This window comes from Nerophis lumbriciformis, linkage group LG39 (assembly GCF_033978685.3).
Source record: "Nerophis lumbriciformis linkage group LG39, RoL_Nlum_v2.1, whole genome shotgun sequence".
Classification (NCBI taxonomy): domain Eukaryota; kingdom Metazoa; phylum Chordata; class Actinopteri; order Syngnathiformes; family Syngnathidae; genus Nerophis; species Nerophis lumbriciformis.
The window spans coordinates 17296589-17310511 of NC_084586.2; the positions used below are offsets into that span (position 1 = coordinate 17296589).

The 13923-nt window shown below is 44.2% G+C and overlaps 1 protein-coding gene across 1 annotated transcript; it reads right to left on the bottom strand.

Annotated features, from left to right (window-relative positions):
• Positions 1 to 1016: 1016 nt before the first annotated feature.
• On the bottom strand, positions 1017 to 13360 carry LOC140677626 (uncharacterized). The gene is made up of 3 exons (XM_072912678.1): positions 13280 to 13360; positions 1594 to 2119; positions 1017 to 1264 (listed from the first exon to the last, which is right to left on the bottom strand). The coding sequence occupies exons 2-3, from the start codon at positions 2003 to 2005 to the stop codon at positions 1017 to 1019; spliced, it is 660 nt and encodes a 219-aa protein (XP_072768779.1). The 5' UTR covers positions 2006 to 2119; positions 13280 to 13360.
• Between the last annotated feature and the right edge of the window lie 563 nt (positions 13361 to 13923).

Below are 13923 nucleotides of genomic sequence, written 5' to 3' on the forward strand. Positions count from 1 at the left end.
GGCAAGCCCCGGGGGTGGATGAGATCCGCCCGGAGTTCCTTAAGACTCTGGATGCTGTGGGGCTGTCTTGGTTGACAAGACTCTGCAGCATCGCATGGACATCGGGGGCTGCACCTCTGGATTGGCAGACCAGGGTGGTGGTTCCTCACTTTAAGAAGAGGAACCGGAAAGTGTGTTCCAACTATCGTGGGATCACACTCCTCAGCCTTCCCGGTAAGGTCTATTCAGGTGTACTGGAGAGGAGGCTACGCCCGATAGTCGAACCTCGGATTTAGGAGGAACAGTGTGGTTTTCGTCCTGGTCGTGGAACTGCGGACCAGCTCTATACTCTCGGCAGGGTCCTGGAGGGTGCATGGGAGTTTGCCCAACCAGTCTACATGTGCTTTGTGGACTCGGAGAAGGCAATTCACTGTGTCCCTCAGGAAGTCCTGTGGGGATTGCTCAGAAAGTATGGGGTAACGGACTGTCTGATTGTGGCGGTCCGCTCCCTGTAGGATCAGTGTCAGAGCTTGGTCCGCATTGCCGGCAGTAAGTCGGACACGTTTCCAGTGAGGGTTGGACCCCGCTAAGGCTGCCCTTTGTCACCGAATCTGTTCATAACTTTTATGAACAGAATTTCTAGACGCAATCAGGGCATTGAGAGGATCCGGTTTGGTGGCTGCAGGATTAGGTCTCTGCTTTTTGCAGATGATGTGGTCCTGATCGCTTCATCTGGCCAGGATCTCCAGCTCTCACTGGATCAGTTCGCAGCTGAGTGTGAAGCGACTGGGATGAGAATCAGCACCTCAAAATCCGAGTCCATGGTTCTCGCCCGGAAAAGGGTGGAGTGCCATCTCCAGGTTGGGGAGGAGACCCTGCCCCAAGTGGAAGAGTTCTAGTACCTCGGAGTCTTGTTCACGAGTGAGGGAAGAGTGGATCGTGAGATCGACAGGGAGGTCGATGCGGCGTCTTCAGTAATGCGGACGCTGTATCGATCCGTTGTGGTGAAGAAGGAGCTGAGCCGGAAGGCAAAGCTCTCAATTTACCGGTCGATCTACGTTCCCATCCTCACCTATGGTCATGAGCTTTGGGTTATGACCGAAAGGACAAGATCGCGGGTACATGCGGCCCGAATGAGTTTCCTCCGCTGGGAGGCGGTTCTCTCCCTTAGAGATAGGGTGAGAAGCTCTGCCAACCCGGGGGGAGCTCACAGTAAAGCCGCTGCTCCTCCACATTGAGAGGAGCCAGATGAGGTGGTTCGGGCATCTGGAGCTGGACGAAGTGGCTGGGGAAGAAGATGGATGGATGAATGTATGCATATATAGCCCGGCCCCCGGTCACCTTTTCTTACCCAATGAGGCCCCTGGGTCAAAAAGTTTGGGGACCCTTGCATTTGACAGTAAAGTGTGCATCTAAAAAGCGGATGAAATACACAATAGCGCTTGTTGGAGACACACAATCTGTCGGACAATCACGTGTCGTTAGCATTAAAGCTATAGATGCACTTCAGGGCTTACTTAAAAGCACGTTTGAACCGTTTAAATTCCACTATGGATTGAGATAAATCTGACCAAGGTGTAAGTGTAAAGTTAGCGCGAGTGTACCAAGACTTACAAAGGAAAAAGCAAAAACACGAAGCGCACTGGGCGATGACCCTGGAGATCTCGAGAGCCCTGCCGCACTCGCCGCTCATCAGGCAGTTACGCGTCTTCAAGCAACATTTGGGGCATTTGCTTCCGCTCTCACTGCTCGTGCTCCGGTTGTCCTGGTGCTTATCAGACCGACTCTGGTTCACTTGAGCCTCGCTCTGGTTAACTTGAGGCTGGCCCACGTAAACTTGAGGCTGGCCCACGTAAACTTGAGTCTGGCCCACGTAAACTTGAGTCTGGCCCACGTAAACTTGAGGCTGGCCCTGGTAAACTTGAGGCTGGCCCACGTAAACCTGAGTCTGGTTCACGTAAACTTGAGGCTGGCCCGGGTAAACTTGGGGTACACCTGGATACGCCGGGGGTTGATACTGATCCATGTACCCCTGCTGTGTACTTTGATCTGCTGAAGGACCCTTGGCACTCTGATTGTCTCCTTTACCGGTCTTGCTGTTCTTGGCGTGAAATAGAAAGGTTCAAACCGCGGAAAGATCCTGCAAGACAAGGAACAGGGCGGAAAATGTGTCATTTTTGCATTTTTCACTAGCAAGAAGAAGTATTATGACAACACTACTGGTAATACAAAAGCCAAAAGCAGTGAAGTTGTCACGTTGTGTAAATGGTAAATAAAAAGAGAATACAACAAATCCTTTTCAACTTATATTCAATTGAATAGACTGCAAAGACAAGATATTTCATGTTCTTTTAAACATTTTTTTTGGTCGTTTTTGTTATTGTTTACAACGTTAGAGAGTATGTATTTTGATACAGGCAGGCTTTGAGGGTACAATTATTTAAATAGGACCCAATAGTATTTAGTCACTTTATTTTGTAAACAAAAAAATATATATATAGCATTCAATACCACACATTTAACACATCATATGATTTACAACTATACCAGCAAATTCAAAATGTATGATGCTTTTTAAAATAGTTTTATTGTGTTTATTTAGTTACTTAGTTCTCTAATCTATTGGCAAAGTATCGGAGCGATGATTACTCATGTCATGTTTGTGTAGGAGTTGTTTGGGACCACACCCAGCAGAGACACAGAAGGTAGATAATGAATTCTACATTTAAGACCTAAAAAGATGCCATAGACATGTTATTTTTTTTGTTTATCTTAGAAATTTAAATATTTCATCTCCATGTGAGACTCCAATATGGATCTGAATTGCCTGGTATCCAAAATGTCGCTCTGTTGTTGTTGTTGTTGTTTTGTTTTGGTCCAAAAAAGTGCTGCGTTCCCTGGGGCGTGTTTTGGTTTGTCACCACTTCCTGTTCAGATACTTCCTGGTCTTGATAAAAACACACCACACGGGCCAAAGGACTTAAAATAAACCAAAATAAATAGAATGAAACTTTTTATTTATTTATTTATTTTATTTTATCCTTGAATGCGACTTATTGACATTTTAGGACAAAGCGTGAAGACGTTATTGAAGTGACAAAATGTGTCCACGCTCCCTAACTGCCCTTGGCGGCCCTGCTTGGGTATTGCTACAACGGATAATTTAAACAAAAACTCGTCAAAACAGCCCAATACTTATAATATGGGCTTCTTAAACATAAGATCATTGTCTCCCAAAACGTTATTAGTTAATGAGGTCATTAGAGACAACAATCTTAACGTCATTGGTCTTAGCGAAACCTGGCTCAAACCAGACGATTTTTTTGCGCTAAATGAGGCATCTCCTCCTAACTATACGAATGCGCATATTGCCCGTCCCCTTAAAAGGGGTGGGGGGTCGCACTAATATACAATGAAACTTTAACCTTACCCCTAACCTAAATAATAAATACAAATCGTTTGAGGTGCTCACTATGAGGTCTGTCGCACCGCTGCCTCTCGATATGGCTGTTATCTACCGCCCCCCAGGGCCCTACTCGGACTTTATCAATGAATTCTCAGAGTTTGTTGCTGATCTAGTGACGCACGCAGACAATATAATCATAATGGGGGACTTTAATATCCATATGAATACCCCATCGGACCCTCAGTGCGTGGCGCTCCAGACTATAATTGATAGCTGTGGTCTTACACAAATAATAAATGAACCTACGCATCACAACTGTAATACGATAGATCTAGTGCTGGTCAGGGGTGTCACCACCTCCAAAGTTATGGTACTCCCGTATACTAAAGTAATGTCCGATCATTACCTTATAAAATTCGAAGTTCTGACTCATTGTCAACAAACTAATAATAATAATAACTGCTATAGCAGCCGCAACATTATTGCTGCCACAACGATGACTCTTGCTGACCTACTGCCTTCGGTAATGGCACCATTCCCAAATTATGTCGGCTCAGAGTTTGTAGGTGACGAACCCCAAGATGCAGAGAAGGCGGAAGGCATTGTACGAGAAAACATGATTTAATTAAACACTAAAGCAAAACAACAAACGAAAGGGTAACAACAAAAGGCGCGCACAAGGCGGAGAACAAACTTGGTTATGAACTAAAATAGCACAGAGGCTAACTTTGGATAAGAAACAAAAACACTTACTGTGACACGAAGGAACTAGAACCTGAGCAGAGTGAAACAAAAGTAGACAGAGCTACAACGACATGTGTTAAGACAGGTAGTAATGACAATGACAATCAGGTAGTGATGACAATGATCCAGCAGTGACTGGAGGGTAGGGCAGGTATAAATAGCAGCTGGCTGATTGACACCAGGTGTGGCCAGGTGCCAATCAGCCACAGCTGAGGGGACACAGCACTCAGGGAGACAAGTAGGAAATAAAGACAAAATAAAAGTGCTGGACAGAAAACTAAGACAAACGCAGAGAGAAAACTAAAACACAGTCAAACTGTCAGGGACAAGCCTGACAGTGTCTAACAATCTCTGTGAAACTTTTCAATCCGGTTTCAGGGCAAATCACTCTACGGAGACAGCCCTCGCAAAAATGACTAATGATCTACTGCTAACAATGGATTCTGATGCGTCATCTATGTTGCTGCTTCTTGATCTTAGCGCTGCTTACGATACCGTCGATCATAATATTTTATTAGAGCGTATCAAAACACGTATTGGTATGTCAGACTTAGCTTTGTCGTGGTTTAACTCTTATCTTACTGACATGATGCAATGCGTCTCCCATCATAATGTGACCTCGGACTATGTTAAGTTAGCGTGCGGAGTTCCTCAGGGTTCGGTTCTTGGCCCTGTACTCTTTAGTATTTACATGCTGCCGCTAGGCGACATCATACGCAAATACGGTGTTAGCTTTCATTGTTATGCTGATGACAGCCAACTCTACATGCCCCTAAAGCTGACCAACACGCCGGATTGTAGTCAGCTGGAGGCGTGTCTTAATGAAATTAAACAATGGATGTCCGCTAACTTCTTGCAACTCAACGCCAAGAAAACGGAAATGCTGATTATCAGTCCTGCTAAACACCGACATTTATTTAATAATACCACCTTAACATTTGACAACCAAACAATTACACAAGGCGAATCAGTAAAGAATCTGGGTATTATTTTCGACCCAACTCTCTCCTTTGAGTCACACATTAAGAGTGTTACTAAAACGGCCTTCTTTCATCTCCGTAATATCGCTAAAATTCGTTCTATTTTATCCACTAGCGACGCTGAGATCATTATTCATGCGTTCGTTACGTCTCGTCTTGACTACTGTAACGTATTATTTTGGGGTCTCCCTATGTCTAGCATTAAAAGACTACAATTGGTACAAAATGCGGCTGCTAGACTTTTGACAAGAACAAGAAAGTTTGATCATATTACGCCTATACTGTATATACCTTTATATACTGTCGGAGGCAGATATTTACATATATCCGAATTTAAGTTGTACTTCTTCCATTTCTTTGTCATATTTGAAAACAGCTCGTGTTTTCCATTTCTTCTCTTGATGCTCTGTCAGCAAGTAAACTGTGTGTTAACCTTGAGTTCTTTGGAATGTATTATGGCTAGGGAGACGTTGTGCTTGTATTATGGCTAGGGAGGGGGAAGGAAAGAGGGGTTTTTGGCGTTGGGAAGACAGACCATTTTGGGAGGCGCAATAGAATGTTCTAGGGTTAGACTGGTCTCAAAATGTATATTGGCAAAGCTTTGAAAATATACAACAAAATACCTATTCTGGCTCTGGTGGTTTTTCAACTCAGCTTTAAGTGTCGTAAAGAGCTTGGGAGCGAATTGTGACTTGAATTCCCTGGGAGGAACAACTGGTCCAAAACGCAACAATTTGGGGGCCTCGTCCGGGCGACACGCTGAGAATTGGACTTCTCTTGCACTCTTCTAGACAGACTCACTAGTGGCCAAACAAAAACAAGGTAAGCAGAGCCTTTTTCTAAAATCTGCTTTAGGAGTCTGTCTTGAAGTATGTAAGTCAAATACTGTTTGTACCCCAGACACAGAATAGGTATTTTGTACGAGACGGGGATGTGAGAGTGGACATTTTGATGGATTGATTGCATTTCTCCCTTGTCCGCCATTACATAAAAAGCTGTAAATAAGTGGTCATCTCGCGTCATTGTGTCTCGACTACCGTGACGGGCAGTTTCATTGACGAATAAACTAATAGTTGGGTGTAGCTCACCCTGGGTCATTGGTCGTCGCCTAAACGAGTAAGGGTTTCCAGACCCTTCGTCTGGGACGAAAAATTCTGAGATAAGGGTTTCCAGACCCTTCGTCTGGGACGAAAAATTCTGAGATAAGGGGTTCCAGACCCTTCGTCTGGGACGAAAAATTCTGAGGTAAAGACACAATGGCTACGGAGTGTGACAGACAGGAATGTGATGGCGGATGGGGGAAATGTGATGAATGGCTACCGTTTAATGATCAATTGAATGTACTGTTGTCAACAATGAAATTGGCTGGTAGAGTTTAAAAAGAAAAAAGAAAAAAAAAGAAAAAAAAAAAAAGAAAAAAGGAGAACGTTTCATGAAAGGTTTAAGAGGGAGTTTACAACACTCGAAAAGTCGTGAACTTAAACGTTTGGTAAATAAAGAAAAGTAACTGGAAGTTTTATGGTAAAGTGAAACGCAGAGAAATAGCTTTCGTGCAGCTTTTTCCTTGTGTGTGTGTGTGTGTGTGTGTGTGTGTGTATGTGTACGTGTGCTTGTGTGTGTCTACTGAGAGCATAAGCGTGCTTGTGTGTGTGTGTGTGTTGCTATTGGTGACGGTGGAGTCCGCGGGGAGAGACGGAGAGGGGGAACAAGGTGAAATAGATAAGGACATGGCTCGAGCACAGGGCGAGAAACCTAACGGTTTAAAAGAAGGCTTACAGAACGTATGTGCTCGAGAATTTAAGAGTTTGACGGAAGTGAAAAGAAAGTTAGAGAAGAATAAGATAAAATGGACGGGCTGTCGCACTTGGAAAGACTATACAAACGACCCACCCAGACTTTGACTAGGCCACCGCCCTATGACGTAAAGCCGGAAGCGTCTTTATACCCACTTTTGACAGTCACAGGAGGAGCCCTGGTGGTCGAAACCGAAACTAGGCTCTCTGGTCCACCCCCTTCTCCGGTGCCAAGAGAGGGAGGTACGCACACGCCCTCTCTAAGATTGTACCTACCTCCAAAACTTAAAATGTCTCCATCGGCTCAAATTCTTAACCCCTTCCTTTGCACGTCTGACCATTTTCCTCCGGCAGATGGCGCGTACATACCAGACATTGTTGACATATAAAGCTGCTATTAGGGGCCAATTTCAAAATAAGCATTTTGCCGTCACAGACATGCAAGCCATTGTTGACCTTGCTTTCCCACCTGTACTTCAGGGAGGGAACCTTTGGCTAAACACTTTAAACAAAGCTAACCCTGATATACACGGTGCCAAAAACAACACATGGCAGGGACATCTTATTCATCACATGCAAAATTGGACAGAGCAGGATGGTGGTAGAGTAACAAGGAAACAACTACTTAAATTACAGATCGCTGAAGATGAAAAGATAAAAGAACCAAAAGGTCAAAGATCAGCTAAGGTATATTCGGCTGTGGGTGACCTTGCTTTTGAGTCCCAGCAGGTGGAGGACACCAGACGTGTGACCAGACGGTTGGACTCGGGTGGTGGACACGGTGCTTTAAGGCCAAGACAGGGTGAAAACTGTTTCATCTGTGACCAGCCGGGTCACTGGCAACGTGAATGTCCTAACTCCTCTGAACGAGACAGGCTCCCAATTGCAGCCAAAACATCATACAGGCATGGCAAAGGACGCCCAAGGCAGAAGCCCAAGCAGGAAATACAGACAGGCCCCCTGCTGGACATAAGTGTCAACGGACAATGTTATCAGTTTGTGATTGACACTGGTTCCACCCACTCATTTCTGAATGCAGAGGTACCAAAGAAACGGTGTGCTTCCTTTTTGAAGGTCGAAGGCTTCGCTGAGGTCACAAGAATGTTACCGGTCACCAAACCTCTTCCGGTTCAGATTGCTGGACTCTCGCTGAAGCACCCCTTCGTGGTTGACCTGCACACACCTTGCCTAATTGGTAATGACCTCCTTTACAGACTGTACCCTGACATTCAATATCACACAGAAGGAACCTTCCTGGTGTTACCTGACGGCTCAACCACCAAGCTGCGACACCACTACCAAAGCTCCTCCAGGAGCTCCTACCACAGCCTGAAACACCAGAAATGGCTGACATCTCCAGCTGCTCTATCAGTGAAAACCCTGGCTGACTGAGATGCTTCCGTGTGTACCGCCACCCGACTCGCCTCATGTTCATGCCAGGAGGCCTTTGACTCCTTTATATTTATATATGTTGGAACTCAGGGTGTGGCTACTCATGTTAAAGTTAAAAGTTAAAGTACCAATGATTGTCACACACACACTAGGTGTGGCGAGATTATTCTCTGCATTTGACCCATCACCCTTGATCACCCCCTGGGAGGTGAGGGGAGCAGTGGGCAGCAGCGGTGGCCGCGCCCGGGAATCATTTTGGTGATTTAACCCCCAATTCCAACCCTTGTTGACATATCTTTGATACAACTAGCATAGTATAAGATGGACACAATTGTTGTCCCACATTGTTCCCTTGCTCTTTGCCCCGCCTACATAACAAAAGACTTAGGTCCAATGATAAAACACGGCGTAGCTGCCACTCATTGCACCGACACCCCAAAACCACATTTTCTATTGTTTAAGTTTTCTGTTAAACACATAGCTATGGGCTGCACTTTGGACACCCCGGCTGTAGGCTACGAGGAGCTAGCAGCTACACAACAGCTGAGCTAAAACGACACATTACATTTAAGCATATCAAAAAATTATAGTTGCTTATTACATACACACAGTCGCCATGACAGAAGTCTGATAGAAAGTATTCAGTAACAAACGTGTCCGCATCATTCGACTTTCTACAACATGAGCTTGACTTAATTTGTTATTGTGGCCACCAGGCGTGGTGAAATTTCAAATTACTATTGCGAAAAGCATCCGCCATAAGGTTAGTGTTTTTCTAGTATTTGTGTCGATATAAATATAGGCATATTTTGAAGCTTTCACCATATTGAATAAGTTACATAAAATTTAGGATTTAGTTGAGGTTGAGTTATTTCTGATTTCGCTAAGGGGTCCCCTGCCCTAATACCACCCTCTAGTGGTCCACAGAGACTGAAATGACTTTCATTGACCTCAAACATGACCTGTCCTCCGCCCCTGCTCTTGCTGAACTTGACTATTAGCTGACCTTATTCTTAGATGTTTCTGAAAGTGATAGTATTACTGACACAGTCTCTTTTTCAGAAACAGGGGGGAGGAGGTGAGGGTGGATTCAGACTCTTGGATTCAGACTCCGTACAACAAAATAGCTTTAACAATATTCCTGGGGGTAAGAAGTTATAACTAAATTGTTGTAAGTTTGTAAATTTAACTTGAAAATAGCCATTTTTCACATCGATAGTAGTTTAGTAAATCAATTTGGAATATGGAGGAGGTGAGGGTGAACCGAGTATAGTTTTTGACTTCATTGATATGATCAATCCGGTGAAAGGGAAAAGATACTTGCTGACTTGTGTTGACAATCACAGTGGTTGGCCAGAAGCAACCCCAACCTCAAAAGAGGATGCAGAATCAGTCATTAAATGGCTTGTGAATGACCTAATTCCCCGACATGGTTTCCCCAAAAAGATTAGGTCAGACAAAACACCCATTTTAAAATTACTCACTTAGCCTTGGTCGAAAATGCTCTTGGACTAGAACACAGGTTCGGTTTGGGGGTACCATCTTCAGTCCCAAGGTAAGGTTGAAAGGATGAACCAGAATATCAAAAACGAATTGGCTAAAATCTGTGCACAGACCATATTTAATTGGATTGACATGTTGCAATTAGCGTTAATAATCATTCGAATGTCCGTGAATAAAACTGTTTTACCGCCTTTTGAGTTTTTCACCCTATGAACTGCATACAGGTCAGCCCCTTCCCAGGATCAGGATCCAGGATCTGGAAGAAGGAATCAGCGTAAAACCAAAATGGTATTTTACACAAAATGCAGAATTTGTGTGCCAGTTCTTCTGTACAGATTCGAGGATGACAGCCCGCCACTCCAGATTCCCTTCCGTCCACTGAGAGGGTCAAGATCAAGGTCATCAAACGCAAGTGTACGGAGCCCAGGTGGAATGGTCCCTTCAAGGTCGTGGTACGGACGTCCCACGCCCTTCGACTAGCTGGTACAGGGGACACCTGGTACCACCTCTACCTCCGCACTCCCGCGGAGGAGCCTGACACGGAAGGGGCCCAAAAGACGACGCTGAGAGACACCTCTCTCCGTTGAGCTGCCGTCTACCGTCGTGTAGATCTTCCAGATTTTCTACCTACATTACTCTGATCAACTTCAATATTGTATACCATTGATTGTGAGACCAGTCCATATGCTAGATGTTTCTTAGTTTTTCTTGCTTGCTTTCAGCATACTATTTGTGTCGTTACATTAAGTGAAAAGTTGGATGTTTATCCCCGTCTCGTTACCTGAATTACTCTGATTTTGATAGATGAAAGGCAGGATGTTATACCCAGTAGGATTCACTGACGGACTGGTGTTTGGGCTTGCTCTACTGACCTTGTTTCTCAGTTCTTCCTTCCCGACGACAGTGACTGACAAGTGTCTTAGAACGTACGGCGGACTTGAAATAGACTGGGTCAAGGGGGACAGCAAGACTTACTTTTTGACCTGTGCAGTGTGATTAAGTGCGAGGAAAAAAAAAATAGTTCTTACCGCGCTAGTAACCTCTATCTTTGTTACGACACAAACCTGAACTATTGGTGTCGGATGCGGACAACATACTCTGGTAAGTGGTGCCCCTTATGGAAGCAAGTAACCCACTACACAGGGCCCTTAGACTACCATGACCCTTAAAATGCCTACATACCTCCACAATTCAAAGTTATTCTGAGAGGGATGACCTTTCAGAGGAACTTTGATCGGTCCCAGAACCCCCTTTCCCCTACAATTGCCAGAACAGGTGTTATACCTAGTCCCTTTTATGTTGTTTTGGGGGTTGACCAGACAGGTACAGACCCTAAAGGAATTATTAAAATTAATGTCCTTGAGAGGGCGTTAACTACCTCTGCCCCCTTGAAGACCTGGTAGCTTTGACCTTAGGAGCAGGTGCAGGCAACCTGTGGCTTAGGTGGATGACTAGCATGGCTAAGAGCCAAGACCTGGGTGACTGTGTTGCTTGTTCCGCTGGACGTCCCTTTCCCCACACTTACCCCGCCCCTTTTAAGTTGACTGACACTAATGGCTCAAACTGTCTTATCTCCTTGTTTTCTGAACCCACATTGCCAGGTTGTGATTTGTTGGTTAGTGTGTACCCTCCTGTCGACTTCTTCCCTTTGTGGCCTAAAAGCTGAAATACACGTGTTTTCAATTTACAGGACCCCCTTCATCCCCCTACAAATTGGGTGACATTACCCCCTCCTGGTGCACCACCCTGATAGATGGCTCAAGGATAGGCCCTTGGGCACGAGCTGACTTATACTGGTATTGTGGGGAGCACAGATTGTACATTAGAATCCCGACGTCAGCCGTTGGGCTTTGTGCTATGGTTAGACTGGTGACCCCAGTCACCCTAGAGGGTACCAAATTAACACCCCTTGGCACTCCTGTTTCAGCGGCCTCTCTAACTTCCCGCAGAAGACGCCATGTTTTATCTCGGAGGAGTGTAACGAGCTCCTTTGATTTGATGAGAAACCCTGAGGGTGTTTACTTTGATGCAATTGGACAACCAAGGGGGGTCCCACCACAACATAAATTGTGGTGTGAATCCTGTGCAGGTTTCGAGAACCTTCCTATAATTGGTGCTATTTTCCCTGTGACTGCTACTAAAAATGTAGAACGCATTAACTATGTTTTTTATAATCTGTTGAGACTGACCAACCTGACTCGTGATGCTGTTGAGGGGCTTGCTGAACAACCTGGGTTTGCTATGTCACTGAAGGGGGTCAGGCAAAGTGGTGACTTTCGAGAAATGCTAGTTTCCTTCCCTGAGAGTGACGACATTGACATAGATTCCATCCGTTTATCTCCCATGTAACTATGCTTTTATTTTTTTACTAGCTTGCTCAGAGAGGGGCGTATTTTAGACGTGTTGTACTAGAGATAAAGATCTTTTTAGAAGATCTGAAGGGGGAATTGTCGGAGGCAGATATTTACATATATCCAAATGTTTGTGTTACTTATTTTCTTTAATAGTCATATTTAAAAACAGCTTGTGTTTTCCATTTCTTCTTTTGCTGCTTTGTCTGCAAGTAAACTGTGTGTGCTTAACCTTGAAGTGAGGAATGTTAGAGAGAGTGAAAATAAGCATTTGTTTTGGCTAAGAGAGACATGACTGCAAGGGGGGGGGGGGGGTTTGGGAGCGGGAAGGCAGACCATTTTGGGCGGCGCAATAGAATGTTCTATGGTTAGACTGGTCTCAAAAAGTATATTTGCAAAGCTTTGAAAATATACAACAAAATACCTATTCTGTCTCTGGTGGTTTTTCAACTCAGCTTTAAGTGTCGTAAAGAGCTTGGGAGCGAATTGTGACTTGAATTCCCTGGGAGGAACAACTGGTCCAAAACGCAACAAGACCTAAAAAGATGCCATAGACATGTTATTTTTTTTGTTTATTTTAGAATTGAAAATATTTCATCTCCATGTGAGACTCCAATATGGATCTGAGTTGCCTGGTATCCAAAATGTCGCTCTGTTGTTGTTGTTGTTTTGTTTTGGTCCAAAAAAGTGCTGCGTTCCCTGGGGCGTGTTTTGGTTTCTCACCACTTTCTGTTCAGACACTTCCTGGTCTTGACAAAAACACACCACACGAGCCAAAGGACTTAAAATAAACCCAAATAAATAGAATGGAGCTTTTTATTTTATTTTGTATTTTTTTTATCCTTGAATGCGACTTATTGACATTTTAGGATAAAGCGTAAAGAATATTGAAGTGACAGAATTTGTCCACGCTCCCTAACTGCCCTCGGCGGCCCTGATTGGGTATTTATCGATAAACGGGAGAAGGAAATAACATCTTACATGTGCTGGGCATCCACAGGGGTATGACAGCATTCAAAAAGTGTTGTTTTTATCATAAGTGATGAAATTCCATCGCCGCCCCCAACAGAGAGAGGAAGTGAGAAAAAGGCCCAACAGGAGAAGACGCCAAAAAATGAACAATCGTCGTACCTTTTTCCGCTTTTAGGATGTAAATGTTTAAGATCAAATCCTTTCTTGCTTCGTCGACTTGATGCCCGCTCCTCACCTGCTAAAACTTGAATGTAGCAGGCGTGTTTGTCAAGTCTAACCAATTTGACACCTGTCAGGTGGTTACGCCCTGCTACTGCTTTCTTAAAGGCGCAGTCCCAGCAGACATAATGGCCTGCCAGTATATTTGGATACTACTTGTTTTTCAAATTAAAGCCTGGCCTAAGCCTAAGGTAATGGGTTGAATTGCTAATAATACACAAAACAGGTACCAATAGGTAAGAAAAGTTGGTAGAGCATTTAAAGGGGATTTAACTCCCACTCAAATGTAATACACTTTTCCACCACTTGTGGCAGTTATGATAAAATTACACAAAAAGAAGAAGCCGGGAGCTAAAGTCATAGAGATGTTTCTTAAAGCGCACAAATTATGACTAACTTGAGGCTTGCACTTTAATTTCATTGACGGTTTAATTAGGAAAAGATTATTATTTTTATGCAGTATATTTGGTTACTACCTATTTTTCAAATCAGCCTGGCCTAAGCTTAAGGTAATGTGTTGAATTGCTAATAATACACAAAACAGGTACCAATAGGTAAGTGAAGTTGGTATTGCATTTAAAGGG

Bases quoted from the DNA above. Each gene is read 5' to 3' on its own strand.
- LOC140677626 (XM_072912678.1), bottom strand. From the start codon at position 2,005: ATGGATCAGTATCAACCCCCGGCGTATCCAGGTGTACCCCAAGTTTAC. The intron at 1,265-1,593 runs GTAAGTCTTGGT...CTTCTTCCCCAG, and splicing joins GTGTTTTTGCTTTTTCCTTT to CCACTTCGTCCAGCTCCAGA.